Source organism: Ascaphus truei, chromosome 8 (assembly GCF_040206685.1).
Source record: "Ascaphus truei isolate aAscTru1 chromosome 8, aAscTru1.hap1, whole genome shotgun sequence".
Lineage (NCBI taxonomy): Eukaryota > Metazoa > Chordata > Amphibia > Anura > Ascaphidae > Ascaphus > Ascaphus truei.
This window is the reverse complement of record NC_134490.1, coordinates 49,058,314-49,084,764: the sequence shown is the minus strand read 5'-3', so window position 1 is coordinate 49,084,764 and position 26,451 is coordinate 49,058,314. Positions and strand designations below refer to the sequence as shown.

At 41.4% G+C, this 26,451-nt stretch overlaps 1 protein-coding gene across 1 annotated transcript; it reads left to right on the top strand.

Annotated features, from left to right (window-relative positions):
- The first annotated feature begins 7,720 nt into the window (after positions 1-7,720).
- On the top strand, positions 7,721-10,816 carry LOC142500937 (uncharacterized). The gene is made up of 3 exons (XM_075610206.1): positions 7,721-8,028; positions 9,427-9,504; positions 9,870-10,816. The coding sequence occupies exons 1-3, from the start codon at positions 7,752-7,754 to the stop codon at positions 10,811-10,813; spliced, it is 1,299 nt and encodes a 432-aa protein (XP_075466321.1). The 5' UTR covers positions 7,721-7,751; the 3' UTR covers positions 10,814-10,816.
- The last annotated feature ends 15,635 nt before the right edge of the window (positions 10,817-26,451 follow it).

The window sequence follows — 26,451 nt, the reverse complement described above, 5'->3', positions numbered from 1 at the left end:
TCTGAGGGGGCTGGTTTCTTCAATCAGTTGCCGCCTATATATACGCGCGGATGACGCTGTACGTGACCTCCTGACGAAGTACTTGGTACGAAACGCGTAGAGGTCACGACAGGTCATCCTGCGCGTGTTTGCTGGCAAGCTGAGACGGAGCCTGCAGGAGACAGCAGCGGTTTTGTCCATCTCCGCGGTGCCGAGATCCGGATCCTGTGCTGACACCGCGAGTCTGCTGACTGTCTCAGTGTGAGTGTCCATTTCCCCTTGCCAGTGCCCAACCCTATGGCGGTTTCTATACAAATCTGTTGATAGGTTGTTTTCATGTTTGTTTTTTTCTTTCATGTTTTTTATATAAATTTTACTGTATTTGTATACTGTGCAGCTTAGGGTTTAGTCACCATTAGGTGTTCTCCTTGGTAGTACTTAGCTGTTCAGCTGCACAGCTGTTCTGAGGTGGGGTTGGATCCCCTCAGTTTTTGTGTAATTTTAATAAATTACCTTCCACTAATCCCTGGTGCGCATTTGTGCATTTTTTATTATCTTGTTTTTCAGGGTGCCTTCCCCCCTTTCTAAGGGGGGTTCACCTAGATTTGAGAGTTTCTGGGGAGACGCTTTATGTACATGCTGCAAAGGGATCATCCACACCATCACAAAGCACGAGCGCTGAATATCCTGTTTTTTCTACCTTTATGACTGGATATGTTGTGTTATTTGGGGGAACTATCAAAGAATGCTAAAGTCAAGGAGTAAACTAGAGAGACCCTCGCTACAGTTTAATAATAGTTCTAATAGATGGTGATTGTACTATGGGGCGGTGTAACATAACAATTATAGAGGACAAGAACCCCAATTTTATAGCACTGTTTCACTGAATGGGTGATTAGTGAATGAATTAAAATAATCATTTTAATCGGAGCAAATGATAAAATACAGGGTGTTAAAATAACCAATTAAATAATGCGTTATTTAATTGGTTATTTAATTGGTTATTTTAACACCCTGTGTTTTATCGTTTGCTCCTATTAAAATTATTGTTTTAATTCATTCACTAATCACCCATTCAGTGAAAGAATGCTAAAAAATTGGGGTTCTTATCCTCTATAGTTGTAAAGTCAAGGAGAGCATTCCCCATAAAAAGCAAGATTCATGAAATCGTTTACAAATGTTTGTTCTCTTGAATTGCAGTGAGCAATAGTAACACATACAAACAATGTGTTATTTCCAGCCATGATGAAGCCTATCACGCCTGAGTAAAGCTGAAGCCAATGCAGCAGAGTGGGAGACTCATCTATGCCTTCTATAATTACAGTTGTGCGGATCACTGCCAGCCAGTCAGCACCTTGAGAAACATTAAGTAATTGGTACTACTGCAAAAGCATAAGTGTGCCGGAACGCCAACTTTATTCTGATGTATGCAGGCCAAACAAAACCATTTAGATGGTATATTGAATTTGCCTGGGAGAGAGATGTCAGGAACTTTCAGCTCAGAGCCGCATGTTAAATACAGTATTTATGAGTGCTTCTATTTATGATGAAAAACATTTTTAAGGAATTAAATGTTGGGTTTGTAATTTAGCATGTTAAATTAATTTCTTGATAATAAAAAAATGGTGACTTCAACATTTCAACAACCTCCTTCACATTCTATCATACAGGAGACAATGCATGTCAAACTGCTTTGTTTCATTTCTTTCCTTTCCCCCAAATCAACATAATGACTTATAAAGTTTGTAACACTCGAAAGATTGAGCACACAGTTTCTCAAATCCTTCATTTAAAAAAAATGGCCGGGCCGGTTACGCCACCAGTTTTTTTAGCGTTGCTTTCACGGTATTCAGAAAGCCTCGATTACCTGTGATGGCAAAATTCCCAAAAGGGGCACAGCCAGCGACGTGATGTTTGCCTGTCTCAAAAGGGATCATCCGGCGATTTCTTCAGCTGCAGAAAGAGCTGCACAGAGAGCCGCCTCTCCCTGTGCATCTCACCAGAGATCGGAGACTTTTAATACATGTTTTAATACTAATATATGTGAGCAGGAGGACTCTGGAGCAGAACCGCGCTGATTTCAGATCTGGGGATCCCCTGCTTCTCGAGATACAGGCCCCGTTATGGTGTACTGGTATCTCCTATGAATTTTATTCCCACAGTCACGTGACTCAAGACATTTAAATGCATAGGAGATACCGGCAACCCATAACAGGGCTGAAATCAATGCAGTTATGCTCCAGAGGCCCCCTGCTCACATACACTAGTTTTCATTGTTTTTATTAAAACAGCTTAATTACCTTAGCGGCTAGCCTCTAAGGCAATGAAGGGGTTAACCACCAGTGCCCGGTTTATTGTGGGTAGCGGGGGTGGGTGGTATTTGGCCCGTGGTGGGTGTTTAGGCCTTGCGGGTGGGGGGTTGTGGGTTGAGTTAACCCCTTCATATCTTTAGCGGTTAATAATGAAGGGGTTAACACCTCCCACTGCAAACCAGTAGGCCTAAGCATCCATCCTTGGGGCTACTACCCCCTTTACCCAGTCATGTACCCACAATAAACAAAAATACACAAAACAGCCCTATTACCCACCTCCTCTACTCCCAACAACCCCCCCTCCCCCCACCAAACACATACAGTACAGTAATGGGCAAAATAACTATTATAAAGATATGGATAATAGCCCATTAGCCAATTCAAAATCAAACATTAGCCAACCAGCATAAATAAAATAAATAAAACTTTCTACTTGCCCCTGCCATCATGAAGGACGTCCTCGTCAGCATACTGCACCGACACACTTTATTCGAGCAAATACCCGGTATGTACCTGGCAGATACCTGGAATGCGCCGCTCCTCACCTCTGACAAGCCCCGTTGCATTTGCCTGCCCAGCCTGGGTTCATGCCTGGCTGATGGGCGGCTGATCTGTTAAATGATAATGATTAGGATTTAATAGGCTGCAATGCTTCGCGTGTCTACCAGATGGCATAAATTCATGAATTGTAATGCAGTATATATATATGTACTGTGCAGTATTGCAGCAAACGGGAATAAAATGCTTCAATCCCTGCCGGAAAATAACTCAATGCACTCGGGCAGAAAACAGTCACAAACCTCAATACACCCGGGTATACCCGTATTCGTGGAACTAGCCGAGCTCGAATAAAGTGTGTCGCCAGTGTACTCCAGGTTCATGTCCTCCGTTGCCAGCAGGAGTGCATGAAAAAATATAATCTAATGGCCCCTAACCCCTTAATCACCTTAACGATTAATAACTGCCAATAGTAATTAAGGGGTTAACCCACCCTCCCCCGCTACCCACCACCCCCCACTCAAGGGCCACTATACCCATTGATTGGCACAATGGTATATCATACCCATATAACATGGGCATGATAAGCCACTATAACAGTCAATGGCCAACCTATTAAAATAATCAAGCACAACAATACACAACAATTAAAGAAATAAACAAGCACCTGAACACCATAATAATAATAGAACTAAAAAGCCTCAACTACACATCAATAAAATTATTCTAACACCAAAACTGCTAAAGAATACAAATTATAGTATTCCAAAATAATAGAATACAATTAAAGAAACACCTAACCAACAAAACAAGAAATAAAACCGCTAGCCAATCCACAAATATACTACAAACAAGCCATCCAAATTCCAAACAATTTAATCAAAACAATAAACAGAAATGGAAAAAATAACAATCAATACAAAACAAGCATTTGTCAAAAAATGCATTGCCTGTCACTGTATTTATCTGTGGGCACAGATTAATACATTGGCAGTCAATGGGCAATGAAAAACATAAAAATAAATAAATACAATAAAAAAAACCTGAACAAAGACATTTACATACATTCAATATTTTACTTATTTACTAATTCTTCATTGCAGAGAAATGCAATGTTGGAAAAATGCTCTGAGAAAGCAACTAGCTTTTTTTGATAAAAGTATATACAGTACTGTCACAATGCACAATAACAGGCTTTTTTCAAACTAGACACTTCTAGTGTAGCACATGTACCCCCACCCTCTGTGTGATACGTGTCTACGGTGTACGTGTGGTGCACTACCTGTGGCTCACAGGAGGTCCGAGCCTCTACTGCAGTGAACCTGGGGTGGATTTTGGAATGATCCTGGACAGCACCTCAACCTGTAATGGGTCCTACTATGTGGATTTGCCCGTTACAGGACCCTTATACATATATAAGCATACACTCATACAATGAATACACAGGGTAACACAGAATAACAGTTTACTGATAGTAATGTATATTATGGCTACTGGTTACAGCTACCCACTTGCCACGCACAAATGTAACCCGTCCACCAATGTCCCCACAGTACCTGATGAGGCCCTCGGGCACTCTACCACATAAGTGTCCCCAAGGTTATAACCCCCAATCCATAGGCGTGATCAGCGTGTCACTGTACAGTGTATGTTGGTGCACATGAGGAAGGTACTTGCCAGGTGTGTCCACACCCAGGCGCGCTTGGTCTTGAAAGGCATGGGATCCACGGACCCAGTACTGCAATCCATGAAGCCTCTGCCTCTAGTTGGGTGGGCCCCGCGTGGATGGTCACCTTAGAAATTTCTTTGTATGGTGTCTGGTCCCAGACACCATTGAGCAGTAGACCACCGTGTCCTGTCTGGGTACCTCACTCACTATGGTACTACAGGGGGCCGTGTCCCTATACTATGGGCCAGTCCCTGCAGCAACCACTGTCACGGTAGCTTGTGACAGGTTGTAATTTACACCAAAACTATATATAAATATATATATACCTGGGTTTGAACTGGGACGAGACTTAGATATGATAAAATGTAATTTATTCCTTGATAAAGGTGAACACAACAGATATGTACAAATAACAGGCAAAATATAGACAATTACGTAAAATGGAAATGATGAAGCAGTCATAGCTGGACTGGCAGTTCATACAGCACTCTTCATAGTCATCAAGACACCCAAAAGGATGAAAAGACCTCTGGCAGGAAGACAGTGCATAGCGTTTCTCTCAGCAAACAAGATGGTATAGAACAGACTGAACACTTGAAGAACTTGCAAAACATGAACAACAACGGAATATAGGGAACAGCAGTTTATATATCTTTTGTCCCTCTATTCTTAACCTTAAGCACAGGGGATTGGTTTTCAATTACCTCCAGCCACTCACTAACGTGGGAAAGAATTCTGACCCATGCCCCCCTGCTAGTTGGCACATGCGCAGTAGAACTCTGGGGTCTCATTTCTGAAGCCCCACATTTGCATCAGGAATGCCAGCCAGTCTATCCTTTGGAGTTCTGGCAGGAAAACCTTTGTTGAAAGGTGTGAAGTGGGACACTTAAAGACTGCTCTGGCTTGAGCCTCCTCCGCCCTTAGGTAAACAGGGAGGGTGACAAGACCCTTTGAACAGCACTCAAATCCTAGACATTAGGGCGCCTCTTGGGGCCATCTGCTATCTTGGTGGACAAAGGAATTTCCTCTAAGTCTTTGTCCATACCTTAGAATACAGTATTAAGCATAAAACATAAACGTATTAAAATATCCGGTTCCATGGGGTCTAGCAGAACCAAACTTCCCAGTTCTAATGGCCGGAACTGGGGCACCATATGATCCAAAAAGCGACTTGCTACGACCTATGGAGCCGGAGTTACACAAATGCACATTAAATCATTTTTCATTTTAATACAAAAATCTCCGCTAAAAGAAATCTCAGCTTTTCACTAAATCCCCATTGAAAACAACGGGCTCCGCCGCCATGGGTTTCAATGGAGCAACTCCGCCGTTGTAGTCAATGGGGTTTCCTACCATAGACTTTCAATGGGGAACCGCCGCCATTGAAGTCTATGAGAAAATCCACAAATCTTTACAGTCGTCCATACTCCGTCTGGTTGGTCTGAGGAGGCTGGGAATGGGCATGCATTAAAGCCGGAATCTTGGCTACATGTCACCCAAATCCTATCCCTCTGGGCATTCCAGAACCGGAGATATGGACTTACACATTTCAACATTTTACACTTAGTCATTTTTTCACCATGCGGCTTTGTCCCCATTAGAATCAATGGGAAAAAGTCCCGAACTTTCAAGGGGGTCCATACTCCGTCGGGTTCGTCCAAGAGGGTCAAGGATGGTTCTGCAGTGATGCCGGAGCAGTCACTACAGATACCCCAAACCTTGATCCTCTGGTCCCTCCGGAACCGGAGATATGGATTCCTAAAATTCAGCATTTCACACTTAGGGCCTCATGCAGTAAGCGTCGATTAAGTGAAATCGGCAAGCTTACCGATTAGTCATGTTAATGGCGATTTTTCCTCTCCGTATTCAGTAAGTGCCGAATACATTCAAAATCAACCCGAAAACAAATCCGCCCACTCTCACGATGATTAGCCGATCACACACAGGTGTATCGGCGTGCATGGCGGGGTGCTGATAGGTTGCCCAATCACAAATCTTGCTGAATCAGGCGAAACAAGCATGTTTTGGATTGCGCGCCATATTTAAAGGCAACGTGTACTGCTAATCATTCTCTGTGTTGTTGGGAGTGAGAGAGAGAGAGACGCACAGAGCTGGCTGATTGAACATTTGCATATTGACGGAGAGACTTGTTGTGTATTGGGTGAGCTTTGTCCATTGTTGTTTTGTTTACATCTTTGTCTTGTTTTATATGTGGAAGTGTTTCGTGTGATTGGCTGTACATTAGTTGTCTGTTTTTTGTGAGTGCTGGAAGTATGCCCGCAAAGCGTGGGAAGAGTGATGCTGGTGGGAGTGGGAGTGCTACTCGTGCGAGTACGCGTCGGAGTGAACGTACTGTTCAGGGGAGTGATGTTGCTGGTGCACCGAGTGGTGTTGCTGGGAGTGGGAGTGCTGGTGCTGGGAGTGGGAGTGCTGTTGCTGGGAGTGGGAGTGCTGTTGCTGGGAGTGCTGTTGCTGTGAGTGGGAGTGCTGTTGCTGTGAGTGGGAGTGCTGTTGCTGGGAGTGGGAGTGTTGTTGCTGGGAGTGGGAGTGCTGTTGCTGGGAGTGGGAGTGCTGGTGCTAGGAGTGGGAGTGCTGGTGCTAGGAGTGGGAGTGCTGGTGCTAGGAGTGGGAGTGCTGTTGCTAGGAGTGGGAGTGCTGGTGCTGTGAGTGCTGCTGGTGGCGCAGTTGCTGATGGGGTGTCTGGTGGTGGCGTGCTTGCTGGTGGCCAGCTTTTGGAGGCTCTTCCATTGGAAGAAGGAGAGTCCAGTCAGCACCAGCCAAGCTCTGACCCTAAACCTGCTCGGAAGAAACGTGTGGAGAAGCCACGTAATCCTCGCTTCAATGACCAGGAAAATACAGCTCTTGTCACTGGCATTCTGGAGCACTATGACAGTATATATGGACATTTACTAGGTAAGTGTACCTTTACATTTATTATTCAAATACATGTGATCCTAGGTCATCTGAGTTTTGTTCATATGCAAATATGGGTTCACAATATCTTTCTATGTTAATTAGTCTGGAAACACAGCTTTTTATCATGCCTTACAAGGACAACTAAACACAGGCGGTCAATTTGCCATAACTGCATACAATATGAATGCAACCTTGCTTACATGTATAGGTTTAGTAGTGAATGCTCATGTGCTTCACATATTACACATAAAACAGCATGTTTGCTATCTCTTGGAACAGCTAGCAGTGTAGGAAACTGGTGCTTCTATTATTATTCATTTACCTCATATATTTTATATGTTTTTCAAGGGCGGACAAGTTCAGCAAGCAGAAAAGAAATGTGGGACACAATAGTCATTGGTGTCAATGCGTGTGGGAATCATGTGAGGGACAAGCGGAATTGTCACAAGAGATTTGATGATATTAGGTCCAAATTGAAAAAGAAAATACAACACCAACGCGTGCATGCTACTGGCACTGGAGGTGGGCCCACACCACAACGTCTCATATTAAGTCCATTGGAGGAGCTGCTTCGGGCAAAATTACTTCCCGTCGTCGTGGAAGGCTTACCTGGTGACCGTGATATAGGAATTTACCCCTCACAATTTCCACCAGGTGAGAAATATTACTGTACTAGGCGTGTCGTTGCTTACAGTTATTTTGCATAGTTACACTGCTTTTTATACTGTCTTCACAATATAAGCATACCTGCATCTATATATGTATATGTCTGATTCTGTATATATATATATCTCAAAATAGACATATATGTTGTAGTCCTACTAAAAGCAGTAACTAATATAGCACGTGCCATTGCGTGCTCATTTACATGTGAATTCCCAAAATGCATTGCTGCAGTGGAAGCAATTGATGGTGGGCGAAGATGGGGAACAACAGGGTAGTACACATGTGTAACACATGTTAATCAGAAATTATTACTAGCTACAGGTACAGAACAGAAATATGTAGAATATTATTGTGTATTTTATTTATTTTACTCCGACAAACATGACATTACTGCCTATTTTAAGCATGCATCAAATATATTGCATGCAACGGCCTACAAACATCACTTGCACTAACACATCTATAGTTGTTTATGAAAAGGTCCATTTTTGCTTTAAGTCATATACAGACAGCATAATGAGGCACACGTATCATATTTTATGTCATTGTTTTCATAACTTAAAAACTGCACACGACTATTTTGCTCATCTACCATTGTGTTAAAGCAGCTGCAATTAATATCTCATCACAGCATACACTTCAACAGAGGGGGTGGGGTTCAGCACACACACTAATTACAGCCTCATTTTAGGGTCAACTTAGTTCACACCATTTTCACCTGTTTCAAGTAATTGAAAGGTGTGGCTGATTAGGCTTTTTGGGGAAGTGAATACCGTTCTTACAACCTGACTAGCACAACTGAAGTTAATCACACTCATTTGAAAGCTTCACTTTAGCTACTAAATGCCCCAACAACTCATTACTTATCAAAGCGTACCTCACACATTAGTTCACTCATATCTATAGTTGAACTACTACTATCAACGACACATTATCACACACTGCATGTGTTGTCTTGTTGAGTCACAGCCACATTCAGGTGTGCCACATCTTATATTAATGTACCACACATATCCTCTACCAAAAACAACACTTTTTGCAATATGACCACCTTCATGATAACCATTGTGAATGGTCAGCTCATGATAGTTATGTACATTATGATACTGATATCACTACACAACATATGATTTTTATGTACAAATTTAATCTATTTATCCTCACGCATTACTGCAGGAACATAGTATGTTTTATGTTAGGGAACTCAAAAGTTCTAAGTACACAGGCAAGTACATTGTTATTACAACTATTTATGTTCACTTTCACACACACATTTTGGGTTAAGGAAATGATGCTGTTAGGTACTCATAAATACAGAACATACAATAACTGTTTGTTCAATATTTACACATGTAAATGTAAAACTTATGTTATTGTTATATATAGTTGCCCCTGAAGGACATGTGTCACCTGAGACTGAACAAGTGTCTTCACCTGGGTCAGCCAGCTCAACACACCTAGAAGGTGAGTGTATCAGTTGGTGGCCATATAATATGTGCTCTTCTATATGTTATGTTGTCATGTTCATTATTTGTTTTGCACATCTTCTTTAAATAGGATTACTTAGTGTCAGTGAAAATGAAGTGTAAGGCAACTTGTATTGTGTTAGTGATGTTAACTATCATGTAGGAGTTGTGAGTTTACAGCAAGTTTTCATTCACTCATATTTCATACTGAGTCCAAACATTATTCTTAAGTCAAGGTAGTTTTTAATGTGAGGTTATAAAACGTATGGAAACATGTTACTTGTTACTTATGACACAGTACAATTACATAGTAACACAGCAGAGATTAACATGCCATTTAATAATGTGTACATTTATTTGTAGAACATGATGAAGAGGATTTTGATGATGATGATGATGATGATGATGATGCCGCCGCCGCCGCCATAGACACACAAATACAAGCAAGTGACCATGAAGAGGTTCCAATTGAAACTGTTTTACCGCCAAAACGTCCAGCAAATACCACATATGATGCAATTGTAGCTTCTGAGGGAAAAATTGTGGAAGCAGAAAATCGTCGCCATTCTGACCTGATGACAGTGCTGGAAAGGATGATTGCACTGCAGGAAGAAACAGTTTCACAATTGGCACATCTCCACAGAGTCTTCATTGAAGTGCCTAAACAGTTGCAAAAAATCAACACCTCATTCGAAGCATTAGTTGTTCAGCAAACACAAGCTAATTACTGGAGAATGACTAATGTACCACAATTCAACAGCTCACAGGCAGGATCTGTTCATGCAGGTCAGTTTTCACCACATGCTTCTGATATTCATTCACCAGGCCCAAATGTTACCGGTCAAGTAGCAGACATTGCTGTGCAGGTTCCTGACGCCATCCTACCGCTGCCATCTGTACAAATTCAGCAGCTGACACCTACAAAGGAGGCCACAAAAAGAAAACACAAGCAGTTACTACTGACCAGTTTTTGGTCAAAAACAACAAAAGACACACATGAAACAGACCAACCATCACTTGTGCAGTGTCTACCAACTTGCTCACATGTGTCAGTGGGCACAAGCCATGTCCGTGAACAGTCACTACCCAAAAGCCCTGTAGGTGAGTCACTGCCCAAAAGCCCTGTAGGTGAATCACTGCCCAAAAGCCCTGTAGGTGAGTCACTGGCCACAAGCCCTGCCCGTGAAGTGCCAGAGGCCACTCAAAGTGGCTCTGTTGTGCCTAAAGTTGGTGGCAAAAGAAAAAGGAAAATTCAAGAGACAACAAGCAGGCCTGTTACTCGCTCGCAAAAGGAACAAAAAAAATAAATGTTATAATTCAGAAAATATGTCTTTGGCCTTGTTTTGTTGACTTCATTGTATGTATGCTGAAGACTGTGTTGTTTCCAAACTTTCAAGTATGTTCTTGTACACGTGAAGTTTTGGAAATGTTAACACTACTAATTAATGAATAGTGTTATAAATATTTATGTTTTAATCGTCTGTTCAGTAATGGTCCACCAGGAGCCAGTTGCTAAGTTTAGAGAAGCTGCCATTGACTTTGCAGCAAAACATTGCCTTTGGGTGTGTTAATTGATGTAATCATTGCATGTGCATATTATTTTCATGCAATTATAAAAGCACCTATTTAACTGCAAATATCTTTCTTGTACGTGTACAGCAGGATTTTGTGTTAAATATTACTTACCTTTGGTGGCCATTGTAATGTTGTCCTTTAATCATTTATGTGTTCTTGTTTCAAGAACATCTCTGAATTTATACTAAAATATATGTAGTATGTATTGATATATGCACACACACACACAGACACACACTGTGTGTGTGTGTGTGTATATATATAGTACTATCTAAACTGGTATAGATGTATTTACAAAAAACATACACTTCATGCTTCCTTGTGAAAACACACTATTTTAATAATACAGGCCTAATGTTTGACAACTATACTAAGTGTGAGCCTCTAACATTATTGGGTGCAAACAAATGTTTATTACTTAATTCACTCATGTTTATCACCATTTAAATAGGTTTCATACAAGGCCTACTTACTGCCATCAATATGTTGTGTGTACTCCTGCAATATAAAAAAAAAAAAAAAAAGATACAATATATATATATATATATATATATATATATATATATATATATATATACATATACATATATACACACACACACACACACACACACACACACACACACTATACATATAGTACAATATACACTTTATATATATATATATATTTTTATGAGAGAGATATATTTATATATATATAGATACACACGTATTTAAACTCATGCAGACAGGTAGTTAACCAGACTTTCAAATACACACAGAAAAATATGTGGGAAAAAAACATTTCATTTTGCAGGTGTGTGTATTTACTGATATGGCTGTCTAAGCACTATTTTCACACAGTGCTCTTTGTTATTTTTCTAGAAAACTCAATGTTACTGAAATAAGTGTAGCAATGTTTTCACAAACGAGATAAAATAATGATACATGTTTTTCCCACATTCGCCTATCACTAACCACAAAACTTAACCCAATTAAAAGGACACATCCAATTGGCGTTTGAAATAAGGAGTAAAATTAGTTACTTTTGTTGACCTTGAAAACGAAACACAGGAATTTGTTAGCCATTGAGCAGAATCATTTTGATGAGCAAAGAAGACAGAACTGCACACATCTTTTGTGCTACTCTGACATGGCTGATGAATTCGTTAACAATATGAATCCCCTTTTAGGGTATAAGTACATGGTTTCAGAAGCTATTTTAAACAGTCGCGGACACAAAGCAAGCACACGCCAAATCTATGATTTGATTCGAGCAAAATATCCTTATTACCAAGACCGTAGGCATGCGCGGAATTTTAATTCCTCAATAAGATTCACTTTATCAACTAATGACTTTTTTGAACGTGTGCAGGATAAGCTAGAACACACCTATGGTTTCTGGAAGATTGCAAAGGAAAAGCATTTTACCCTGAAAGAGGGCACATATATTGTTGTGAAAGGCATATTTATTCCTAATGCCAATAGCAATGGATCCGCTACTACTGTTCCGTGTGAATCGATACCTGCTGCAATATCTGCACCCTCCATTCCCGAAACCCACATTGTACAACAACAAAAGTACTATGATTATGTACCAAGCCTTTCAGCTGAAAATGCATTGGAATGGGAACCAGAAGAAATGAACCTACCTCCCGACCAATTGTTTGAAGAAAGCAGTGGCGATTCCTATGAGCGCTTCATGGAGGAGATGTGTGTCATACTGGATTCAGTGGGTGGGTCAAGCGTGGATGAAAATGACTTGCATTTCTGGAGCGACCAGTTGCAGCCAGACGAAGAGTTAATTCTAGAAGAATGGTAAATATAACAACCGTTATGCGTTGACTGTGCGTTTAAATGTTTTTTTTTTTTTTTAACCACCATTTTCCCTTTCAATGCGTGGATACAGCGTAACATTGCAGACTGCATAACATGTAGCGATCACAAAGAAATTGTTGCCGAATACAATATAGTATAACCTGAAAGAGTAGTACACATTGCTGACGGAATAAATATACGTACTTTCCTATCCCTTTAACCATAGTAGCAACATTTTAACATAACTCTAACACATACCTGTTTTGTTATCATGCAACATTTAAAAGCGGGTCCACCACGTATGACGTGGGACCCTTGTCATGGCCCAAGGCGTCCTTAAAAAGGATTACGGATGTAAGTTCCGCCCCCAAGCGACGTGCGCGCCTCAAAGCCTATTGGCTGTCATGTTTTGTTATAGTAACGGTAACTGCAGTGTGTCATGTGTGCGGCTCAGTGTTTGTAGCCGTAAAGTGGGCGTTAGCAGAATGTTAATTGAGTGGGAGGAGAGTTAGCGTGCGTTTCACGCTGGTTTAACATGACGTCACACGTATTGCATTTGCGCATTGTGTTATCGGCCGTCCTTTCTGTCCAAACACGTCTGTTTAAAAAGAATACAGATGTACTCGTTTAGAACGAATGTAGTTTCGTATTCATTGTATTTGAAATAAAGATTTTATGTTTAATGGTATTTTCAAGATGTATTGAACGCACAACGTACGCTTTGTTTTGCGCATGCGCTAACAGTTAGTGCAGCCAAGCGTGAAGTGCGTGCGCACACTAAGATGTGCGCGCACATTTTTCAGTATACAGGCAACGTTCACATCATATACATAGTTATGCCTGCTACAAATTTAAAGAAACATTACATACTGATGTACACTTGTACTTCTAACATATAAGTGAGTGACGTGTGTATGTACACAATCATATAGAGCTGTGTAATGCGTTGTCACGGATACATATATAGTAAGGTGCCATATTTGACCATCATGTGTTTGCTGTATTTCAGAGATGTCGGGGAAGATACAATTGGATCAATGTATGATTTCAGAAGGGTCTACCTTTATATGAGATGATTGTGAGGAGGAGCCACCGACTACTATACTACATATGGAACTAATTTTATATTGCTTGCAGCGCTTATTAACAAACAATTAAAAATGTGATACCCTTATGCCTATATTGCATAAGCACTTAATTAACATAATGATGTTGCAAAATAGTGCCTCATGAATTTTTATTGAGTGTTCTTTAATGACTACTATCATTTTATGGCATGGTGTGTTTTATATATAACAACCATTCCCACTCTGCTAACACATTTGTGAATTCTATTGTGTAATGGAACGTATGACTGTCGAAACTATGTAACAATAATAATAATAATAATAATTATAATATGAGCATGTTCATGTATAGCGCTGCTAGTTGTACACAGCGCTTTACAGACACATTTTTCAGGCTGAGGTCCCTGGCCCGTGGAACTTACAATTTATTTTTTGCCGCCTGAGGCACAGGGAGATAAAGTGACTTGCCCAAGGTCACAAGGAGCCGACACCGGGAATTGAACCAGACTCCCCTGCTTCAAAATCTCAGTGCCAGTGTGTGTCTTTACTCACTGAGCCACTCCTTCTCCCAATGTAAAGGACACTTACAACCAACTAGCCATTTCTTGTTAAAAATCTCTTGTTACATGGGTATGTTGATAAAATGGTTTGGGACTGTAGCAAATAATGTTATTGGCCAGATGTTGTGGTCCCCTACAATGCATGATGTTCTGATTATGACATCAACATCATGTAATGAAGTACGTTTCTGTGTATATTTCATTAACCTAACTAACTATAGTTTACTGTGTTTATTAATCGTTTAGAAATACATAGTATAGTCAATATGATGATATAAGCTACCATAATAAAGCTGGTGTTATCATTTGTCGGTGTTATACATGGATCCTACACAAATTGATACAGACACAAACAGTTGTCTTACAAAGTGTGTCTATGCTAATGTGCACGTGATTGACGTTACAATTGTGACAATACTTGATAATTATCATCATGATAATGATGAAGTGACGTGATTTATATTGCAAAAATATTACCAACATTGTCATATTGGTAAATTAGAAATGCTAAATGACAGTAACATTAGTGACAAATTTGTCTTCTCTGTTAACAGTTTAACACTTGGTACATGAAGGACACATCCACACACGTGTGACTTATACATACACATGTCACAAATGTAAATTAATGTTGACTATTAATTCCTAGCATTACAAAACACCAACATTGCTAAATATAAGATGTAGTACGCATTGTTGTGATTGCAGGCATTCATGCATGGAGTTTTATGATCAGTCAATTTCATCCGTGATGAATGATGTCCCGTAAGTAAAGAAATAAGTACAGTTATCCCCTTGTCTCCAAACACTTCTATATTACATTAATGGAATTTATAAGGAAACATACATAAAATGTGATGAAATGGGAGTAATCATTTTCTAATACAATGCACATGAAAGCTCAAGAGTAGCTAAATGCATATACATGATACAGAAAGTACATATATGTAACATTTGTGTTTAAACCAATATGTTGGGTTTTGACTTCAAATAATTATAGGAAGATTGATGTAGGCACATCTTATGAGAGATGTCAGCAAATATACATACCATGATCAGTCATACTGGAGATATACCTATAATGCAAAGGAACAATATATAAATTGCAAACATTGACATGCCATCTTCAGTACCGTAAACAACACAGCAAAGTGTGTATTTGGTGTTAAATGTGCAACACCATGTATATTTCATGACATTCAAAATGTAAATCAGCCTGGTGTACACATCATATGGATGTACATGTTACACTGCACCAATAACATTGTATGTAAGCATACTAGAAGCATGAATGAGTATGGGCATAATATGTGTATTGTGTTAGCATAAGGAACAACACAATGCTAAAATATTAGTGCTTTGTTACCCCAGTTGTATTCACATACACACAACTAAAGTACAATTGAAGAGGGATTATATAACCTGTGCAACAATAACATACCGGTGCCACATCGCTTTGTGCACACAGCAGAGAAAAGAAAGGTGTGCAACCCATATTCATCTGTGTCCTACCAGAAGGGTATATAAAAAAACATTATTGTTAAGATAACATAATGTAAGTATAAAAGTATAACTTGGAACATATATGTTTTTACTTACAAGAAAAAAATGAATTGATGAGATTCTGGCGTGTCTGGCCACCACTGGCTGTTTGTTCATTTTCAGCAGCTACATGGGTGGGATGCTCGTCTACCAAAGGCTCAGCTAGGTCTGATTGTACATTGTGCCTGAGTGCAACATTGTGCAAAATGCAACAGGCAAGGATAATATCAGACACTTTTTGAGGCTTGTATAGAAGAGCCCCACCAGTTCTGTCCAGACACCTAAATCTGGTCTTGAGTAGGCCAAATGTCCTCTCTATAACAGATCTTGTAGATATATGGGCTGCATTGTACCTGTCCTCTGCTTCAGTTTGAGGGTTTAGCACCGGAGTCAAGAGCCATGGCCTAATTCCGTATCCTGAGTCACCTATAATGAATGTAGCACACATAAGCTGACATTAGTGATCAAATTGTACAATGCCAACATTCCTAAATAAAAATGTGTTTTGTGTTAGAACATGTAAATGTGTACTCACCCAGCAGCCAACCATGTTCAAAATGTCCCTCTTCGAACGCATGGAAGACTGAAGAGTTCCTCAGGATAGAGGAATCGTGACTGGAACCAGGGAATTTGGGTACCACATGCATTATCCTCATCGTGGCATCACATACCACCTGTACATTGAGTGAATGGTAGTGCTTCCGATTGCGGTACACATGCTCACTCTGACTAGGTGCAATCAAAGCAACATGTGTGCAATCGATTGCACCCAGCACACATGGTATCCCTGCTATATTATAAAAGCCAGTCCTGACTTCCAGCCACTCTGTCGCCTCTGTAGGAAAATGAATATAATTCCTAGCGCGTCTATTGAGTGCATAGAGAAACTGGGTCAAGGCCCGCGAGAATGTAGATTGCGAGACCCCGCCCACTATGCCCACAGTTGTCTGGTATGACGCGGAAGCAAGATAATGTAATGAGCACAGCATTTTAACAAGCCCAGGGACTGCACGACCTCTGGCTGTGAAAAAATCTAAATCTCCCCTTATCTCCTGATAAAGAGCTAAGATTGCTGCTGAACTCAAACGATAGCGACTTACAATCTCCTCCTCACTCATCCCATCTAACAGGGTTCTCTCCCTGTACAGACGCGGACGAGGCACAACTTGTCTCCTCTGTCTTCTCCTCTGATCTCCTGTCCCTCTCCCTGTCTCTGTCGTATCCGCGTGACTGTCCCTGTCACTGTCCCTCGGTGTGTCCCTCCCTTGCCCTATATGATTGTCTTCATCATCAAGCATGTCATAGAAAAAAATGTTCCTCCGTCTCCTAAACAATCTCAACATTTTGAAATGAGTAGCTGTGAATGATCAGGTAATGGGCGTCCTTTAAATAGGTATGTGATGATGTCAGGTGACATAGTAAAATGCAAGGTGTTACATTAACATAATAAAGTACTTCTGTGGCAAGCTGTGTGCAGTTCTTGTTATAAGTATTTGTTGTGTGTATTCTGCAGGGAATGATGATATTTGGCAATGATGTGACGTGAACCTTTGTAGAAACATTGCTTGCAAATAAATAGTTGCATGTGCAATGCATGTAACACTTGTGAACGCAACAGTCAGTCATGTAATTAGGCAAAAAGGCTGAGATTGACGTGGGAAAAGTTTTGTGTAACATGTGTAATTAGGCATGTTATTGTGACATGTTGACAACAATGAATAGTCGTGTGCATATGCATGCATTTGTGTAATGAGGATAGTTGGTATAGAATGAGTTAACAAGGTGTCCCAATGCTGAATTACTGTACATGTGTGTATACAGTAAGTTAGGTTGAAGTGCTTGTTATGCTACGGTTACAATGTAAACATGCAATGTGATTGAGCGTCCAATAAGTGACGTCATGAAAATAGGGAGGACCCAAAACTATATGTAAACATGAGAAGACAGATGTACATGAACGTTTAAAGATGCGTGTCACATTACAAGCATTGTGTAATGTAAAGGAAGATGAATATACTGTGTATGTGTGACATGTGTGACATGTGTAACATCATGTAAATAATTGTCGCTCAGTTCATTAAAATGTGTGATATGATGTGAGGTTCTCCTTTAAGAGTTGAGTATAGTATTTTCCCTTGGCACATCATCACATGATGAGTAATGTGACCCGCAAATGCTGCAAACATGTAAAAGTATAATGTTATGCAAATAATACACGTCAGCTGTGACACAATGCAGGGAATGCCCCCACACTGTAATGCAAATGACGTTTGTATTGTGAGCAATGAAACGTAAACAGTACTATACTGTTATACGTCCCCGCTCCATTGACTCCATTGATGTACAGAAGTTTTTTTTTTCTAAGTGCCGTTGCGGCAGCCTTAGCGATCGTTCTCCCCTCCAAACTGCCAACTTTAGTTGGCGGGAGAAATTGGCCATAACATCTCAATTTCGTAGTGCCGATCAGGCCCGATAAGCTGTTTTTTTTTGTTGAATCCAGCCGATTTAAAAAAGTGGCGATCAGTGGCGAAAACAGGCTTATCGGCAGCCGACTGGCCATAACAAAATAATCGGCTCCGAAACCTGGCGATATCAACACTTATCGGCGCTTACTGAATCTCAAACCCAATTTTGGCTATAAAATGGCGATAATTCCCTTATCAACGCTTACTGCATGAGGCCCTTAGTCATTTTTCTGAGCCGTTTCTGCCGCCGCCGGCAAAGCCTATGGCGCAATCCGCTCTATCTGGTTCGACCCTTATCGGGGGTCCAGGATTCGGGGACCCGGTTGTGGTCGAGTGGGGGGAAGCCTAGGAACTAGGGGCAAAAATAATTTTATTTCTAGGGCCCCCAGAACAGTTTATTCCCACGCCAATTAACGTTGAACTTGACTCAAGTGATTTTAACTCTTTTAAAGGACATTGTATCCGCTTTGCGGTTAAGCGGTTTGGAAGGCAGCCAACTCATTCCTGAAAAGCTCTTTCGAGGGTTTCTCCATTGAAGTCAATGAGCCCATAGACTTTCAATGGGAAACCGCCGCTCTCCCTCTCGGACGCCATCTGCTGGTCTTCTCAGGAACCGGACTTCACAGCAAGATTCACCATTAAAAAGCATTGAGCCCTAATGGCGGCTTATGGGAACCTGCAAAATGGTGCCTGAAAAGGCGGGAAAACTTCACAAAGAGCTATAATCATGAAATGACTATTAACCCTTGTGCTCCCGGATGGATTCTAGTGCGTGTGTGATGCAGACACTGACTAACACAGACATTACAATGGAACAGGGGAACAGGGGAAAATACAGTTACAGGTCATAACAAGGGTTAAATCACATTTCTGGACCTCAGTCCAGTTAACCCCTTGTCTCCCTGGTGCGGTCAGGGGTGGCCAAATGGGGTGCAACCCCTTTAATACCGGGCCACCCCCTTTCTCCCTCTACAACCACAAGCTGGGGTAGTCGGGGCCTAGCTGGGGCCTAGGAGTAATCTTGCCTAGTGCAGAGGGTCACTGACCCCTGCACACATAACTCTTACACCTATCCTTTCCAAGCACCGACTGACTGCGTGGGCTGAGTGCATGAAAAGTATCTAACTGGTAACAGGGGAATCCGGCCTTCCGATTGACTCCCTGGTGTCATGTGACTACATGCCCCCAAGTCTTCTGTGAGGCTGTAGTCCTTTAGGACCCTTCCCTGCCTGTCAGCCGCGCTCTCCTATCTCCTGCACATGTGTTTGTGTTGCTATATAAGCAGCTTCGAACATGAGTCATATTATTTGAAGCTATTCTTAGGCTGCGGCCCGCTGCCTGCGCTGCACGCCAGCGAGGATGGTGTCAGCAAGGATGGTGGCGCGTGCAGCCGAGTCCCCCGGTCTGCAGTGAGCTGCAGGGGGAAAGACAGGGAGGGGGTGACGGGGCGCGGCCGTGATATCACCTGGCAGATTCGCCCTAATTGGCTGAACCACCGGGGGCGTGGCCTAGCGCTCTGTCGCCCGTGGCCAGCTCAATTTTCAGGCATCCCTGAAAAACTTGGCGCGTGTTGCCCCTGCCCCATTGAGGGACGGCTCTTGTCTCTGCAGTATCCGCCATAGTGGGTGCTGCAGTAGCCAGCGGGGACCTGGCCTTAGATACTGATAATCTAACATACCATTAAGTCTATACTAATCAGTACCCTATGCAGGCACCTACTATATGCCAGGATACACGTCAAGGCTGTCCCCCTATGCACCCCCTATGAGCTACAGTTTTTTTTATATATTTAACAGAAACCGCTTGACTCCACCATGGGTGGTTGGTTGGTTTTATATTCCTTTTCATGTTTATATGTATGTTCCCTGTGTTTCCACACTCATTATTCCCCTATGTGTGGATATGCATGCTTGTCTTCTTTGTGGGTTCACGGTTTCTTTCTACACCTGATTAGTGGGATCCCTGGTAATCAAACATTTTGTGTGTGCACCCTAGCTCACATTTCTATATACAGAGGCCTGGGTGCCTTTATGTGGATTTTCAGTGGTTTGGGGGACAGCCTTGGCATATATACTGTTGGAGGTTAGTGGCTCCTCCTTCCCAGGTTTTAAGACCGCCCCTCCCCACTTCCCACTTCCCAAGTTAGTAGGTCCTTTCATTCTACTGGATATAGATACAATGGTGGTCTTTCTCCCTCCTAATAGAGATAAATGAGAATTGAAATCCTAATGGAGTATTTTATCTGTTAGTGTTAGTATTTTATCTGGTAGTGTTAGGACTTGCGGACAGGTGTCTGCCTTGTCGTGACTCGCAAGCTTACAACGCTTTGGCCAAAGGGTTTAACTAAATTACCCTTTTTCAAGAGAATATATAAGTATTTTACTGTATATTTTTGTCATGTTGGATGTAGCTTTGGGCTTCTCTGTCGTCTGTTATATCTATAGATACTGTATATCTATATCTTTGCACTTAGAGGAATAACAAAGAGAATGGTACAGTTCTTCTTTGAAAATGGGATATGAAAAAAAACTGTTGCATCTCACAGAATACTTGTCACGTGTACTAAAAGCTCTGCGTAATCCTTTAGGGATCTTACAAGTGGATATTTGATAACTTTTCATATGAGTTATATAATGAGATTCTAATGAGGTTCCACTGAGCCTGGGAATAGTCTGTCCGGGAGAAAGATGCTGTACAATATCAAATTAAATGCTATTCCCTGATGATCAATCTGTTCCTGAATGTGTAATGATAAAAACTATGTAAAAATGCAAGTCTGTAGTTGCTGTGCAGGGATATGGTTTGGGGTGAATATTATGATGATATGTATAGAGTATTAGCTTTGCCTGCCAGAGAGAATTTATGTCCCTAAGGTATGAAGGACAATGCAGAATCGATGTACATTTTTAACCTGATTTATAGCAACATGCAGGGACAAAAAACTAATTTTCATCAATAATCTGTCTTCATTTTAGTGTAGATTATATTTTGAGACTATGTATTCTCTGGTTTGTCTAACCAAATTTCCCTGCGATATTGTGTAGCACATGTCTATCCTTATATAGTGTATCTAGTATTAAATAACGAAGGGGAACAATATGGGATACACTATAGACTAGCAGTGATTCATACATAATTGGAAGAAATTGGATTTGCATTTGGAGTTATGTTTAGATGGACAAGTTACAGTCAATTTTTTTTTAGAGTGAATATTTATTTATATGTTTTACCAGGAAATAATATATTGAGAGTTACCTCTCGTTTTCAAGTATGTCCTGGGCATAGAGTTATGATGACAAATACATGTGTAACCCCTAGGGTGACCACGTGTGATGCTATTACCTGAGTGTATGTATTTATGTATGTATGTCTTTATTTATATAGCACCAATAATGTACATAGCGCTTCACAGCAGTAATACACGTGACAATCATATAAATAACAAATAGTACAAATAAAAGATCATGGGAATAAGTGCTTGAGACATAAAAGTAACATTATAGAAGAGGAGTCCCTGCTCCAAAAAGCTCACAATCTAATTAGTGGGGAGAACGTACAAAGCAGTAGGAGGGCATTCAGTTAAGTGCTTCTGTAGGGGGCCAAGCTTTATGTATCGTGTATAGTATTAGCCACGGCGCTACACATATGCTTCTTTAAGCAAGTGTTTCCTAAGGTGGGTCTTAAAGGTGAATAGAGAGGCTGCTAGTCGGGTATTGAGGGGAAGAGCATTCCAGAGGTGCGGGGCAAACAGGAGGCCTGATCCTCCACCACTGGGAGCCTGGGGTGTGTGTAATGAATATACTAACAGCGCCTCCACCTGGGAAGGATCCTCACACAGTGGGATAGTCCCTCCCAAGACAATACAGTCAGTAATTACACAGAAGGATATATGATCAAAGAAGGTAATATAACTGCTCACCTATATCTTATTTGTCCTAATTGTCAAAGGGTAGGTGCAAGGGAGGTAAACAATATATGTATAACAGAGAGAACTCAAAAGTATATATAGTAATGCAGATAATATAATCTCCATTACTCCTCCGTGGGGATTTTAAATATTTTAAACTTTTGAGTGTATTAATGATTTGTGTAATAAAACTTTTTTGTTTTCTCGTCGCTTACAGTTCCCTGGAAAGGGATCTGATCATTTGGCATTAGGGGCATCTGTTTATTAAATTGGTAATGAGTGCAAATAGTGGGGTGCTTTGAACCCATTCTTTTGAGTTCTCTCTGTAATACAGAAGGATATATGTAACAGTATTTACTGAACATTATAGGCTAAAGCTGGTAAATTCTGGGCATTATTGAAATCCCTGCTCTCTGATTAGTTAAAATTCCAGACATTATTCACTCAGTAATGGCCCGGAAGTTTTGGCAGCTTGCCAAGTTTTTCAGCCAATCGGCTTTCAGTTTTCATTCACAAAGAGTGAAATTTGCTCTTAGACAGGGGTGGTGATTGGACAGAAGGCAGCAGGCAGACACTGACTCCTCCCCCACCCTGTCTACAGAGCGCTCCGCACAGGACAGTGAGGGGAAATGTTTGTGTGTCTGTCTGTTGTGTGTTTTGTGAGTGTAAAGGGGGCAGCAGAGTGTTTTATTAGTGTGTGTGTGTCTTCTGTTGGTGTGTGTTTTGTGGGTGTAGAGGGGGCAGCAGAGTCTTGTTTGTGTGTGTCTGCTGTGTGTGTGTGGTTTGTGGGTGGAGGAGGGTGCAGAGTGTTTTGTTGGTGTGTGTGTCTGCAGTGTGGGTTTACAGGGGGCTGCAGTGGGTGTAGGGAGGGGGCTGCTGGTGTGTGTTTTTGTGGATGTAGAGGTGTCAGATTCTGTTTTGTTGATTTGTGTGTATCTCTACAGTGTGTTTTTAAGGTGCAGAGGGGGCCTGCAGAGTGTGTTTTGTGGGTGGAAGAGGGGTGCAGAGTGTTTTGTGTGTGTGTGTGTGTGTGTGTGTGTCTGCAGTGTGTGTTTTGTGGATGTAGAGCTGTCAGAGTCTTGGTTTGTGTGTCGGTAGTGTGTATTTTGTGGGTGTAGAGGAGGGGTGCAGAGTGTTTTGTGTGTGGGTGGGTTTACATGGGGGCTGCTAGGTGCTGTAAAGGGGGACTGCTGGTGTGTGTTTTATGGATGTAGAGGGGGCAGCAGTTTGTTTTGTTGGTGGTTGTGTCTGCAGTGTGTTTTATGGGTGTAGAGGGGGGCTGCAGTGTGTGTGTGTCTGTCAGTGGGTGTAGATGGTGGAGGAGGGCTGCAGAGTGTGTTTTGGTGTGTGTGTCTCTGCAGTGTGTTTCTGTGTTTTGTGTGTTTGTGGGGGTAGAGGGGGGGCTGCTGTGTGTGTTTTGTGAGTTTAGAGGAGGGGGGCTGCACAGTGTAGGGGGGCTGCAGAGTGTGTTTGTGTATATATAGAGGGGGGTTGCAGAGAGAGAGTGTGTGTGTGTGTGTGTATAGAGGGGGCTGTGTATATGTACAATTTCCTTTTAATAAACTTGCAGTAAAAGCAAAAGAATGTAAACAATCGTGCTGCTAAAAATCAATGTGAGTACAAAAATGTATATTTTTTATGAAAAATTAAAAAAAAATTAAAAATAAGCCTACATTTAGCCGATAATAGTAATAATCCGCGAAGAACAGGGCATTACTGGCCAATAATATGGGAAGCGCATTGAGGGAAATTCCACCGTTCGTGTATCGCAATCTAAGCTCCATCCTGCTCCTGTATTCTCGGCGTCCAACGCCTCTTGCGCCCGGTCCCTCTGAATATTTCCATGTCACGTGTGAGCTTGCCTCATCCCGCGAGAGTTTGGCAAAAGAGACAGTGGATTTTGTGATCCCATACTCAAGGCAAATTCCTCCACCGTACGTGTTTCGCCAAGCTTTGTCAGGTGTGTCATGTGATTGGGAAGGGGGGAGTATAAAAAGAGGTGGGTATGGAACAGTCAGGAATTGTGTATAGCAGAGGTTTTCCACTCTAGACCTCAAGACCACCCAACAGGTCAGGTTTTCAGGCTATCCCTGCTTCAGCACAGGTTGCTCAATCAGTGGCTCTCTACTTCAGCACAGGTGGCTACTTCTCTCTACTTCAGCACAGGTGGCTCTCTACTTCAGCATTCAGTGGTTCAGTTGAAGTCTAAGCCACTGATTGAGCCACATGTGCGGTAGCTGAGATCTCCTTAAAAACTGGATGTTTGTAGGAACTTGTCTCAAGTCCGGGGCATCCAAAAATAGTGCAGCAACCCCCAATATATATTTATGAAAGCTATCAGTGATGGGAATGTTCACATGAATCATGCAAAGGTAAATCATCCATATAGAGAAGAAGCATATGCTGTGCCAATGTATGTGTAGAAAAGTGGGGTGATATCTGACCCATAATTGCGGGATAGAAAGGGGGTATGAGCAACGAGGAACCCACTAATTAGTGCATCCTCTGCAACCAACCTCACAAACCCTCCCCAAGCTCCCACCACAAAAATCAATATCCAACAGGCTCAATGCATATAAATAAGTATGTAGCTCTGGCACTCACGATCCCGAAGTCCTATAGAGATGTTCCTGGTTGGGGGGGCGCTTCCTGTCGGCAATTAGAAACTGAAGAAAATCCTAAGGAAGGGGTGGCAGAGCACAGCAAAACAGAAAAATAGCTGGGTGTGAAATTAAGAGATACAAGTCATTTACTCATCTCTTAAGCAAACAAAGTTAAGGGTAAAGGGGGGAGAGGGAATCCTCTGACACATTTTGCACTTGTTGGGTGCAGTATCAAAAGGTGTGAAACGTGTCAGAGGATTCCCCCCCCCTTTTTTACCCAAACTATGTTTGCTTAAGAGCTGAATAAATGACTTTTTATTTCTTAATTTCACTTCCAGCTATTTTTTCATTCGATGTGCTCTGCCATCCCTTCCTTAGGATTTTCCTTGAGAAGTTGAGAAGCCCTGATGTATACAGTAGTAGTCATAGTGGAGGGTAGCATGTTTTTTTTGTTTTTTTGTTTTTTTTTAGTAGGTAAAACACATATTTCAGAGTGGAGTTCCCTTTAGGCTAAAATGGGAACGTAAATAGACTGTACTGTAAATGTTAATAATACTCATCTACTGTTTTCACTTTGGTTTCAAAGCAACATTCACAACCAACTGATTCTCACCCTCTGTCTCTGCTACTTTGTGAAACAAACTAACTCAACTTCATGCAAACAGTGACAATGCTGATTCAATGTTTCACTTCAATGGGGTCAATACGTACATTTGCAAGATTTTTCTGATCCGGGCTTTTTGTGTGTTCAAGGAACAATTGATGCGCTTTTTTTTTAAAATACGTTTAAAGCAGGGGTTCTCTGTAGCTGAATCCCATTCATTTTAGCTCTGGGAACCCCCTGTATTCTGAGACACAGACCTCCAAAGGGGGTGGCGGTATCTCGGCAAAGTTTAAAGCTTTCGGACACAAGGGCCAATAGAAAGCCTCACCGGATGATGTCAGAGCCTCCTATTGGCCCCAGGGCACGGGAACTTTGAAACTCCACCATTACGTGGTCCCTGCTAGCCGAGAAAAGTGGCTACCGGCATTATGGAAGCAGGGGGTCCCCTGAGCTGAAATGAATGGGGTTCTGCTCCAGAGACCTGCTGCTTCAATCCTATGCTAAAAAAAGAAAATAAATAATTTGCAAAAGAATCGTCCGCTTGGATTGTCTCTTTAAGTACCAATGACCTGATCTAGAGAGACTAGATATTAATATTGCCACATAGGACATTTTTTGGTTGATTGTCTCCCTTTTGCTAAGTTATGTTCTATATTATTGATGTGAAACCCTGACATAGAATACAAAATCATAGCATACCCTTTTATTCTTAAGAAAAAAATGCATCTTTTCTTTCATGTCTGGTCCGGCAATGATGGAAATGTGTACGGCAAACACCATTAATCAATCTTAAAAGTCAATTGTAACATAAGCACATTAATATCA

Coding starts and splice junctions, on each gene's coding strand:
- LOC142500937 (XM_075610206.1), top strand. CDS start 7,752: ATGTGGGACACAATAGTCATTGGTGTCAATGCGTGTGGGAATCATGTG. Junction 8,029..9,426: donor CCCCTCACAATTTCCACCAG/GTGAGAAATATT, acceptor TGTTATATATAG/TTGCCCCTGAAGGACATGTG. Junction 9,505..9,869: donor CAGCTCAACACACCTAGAAG/GTGAGTGTATCA, acceptor ATTTATTTGTAG/AACATGATGAAGAGGATTTT.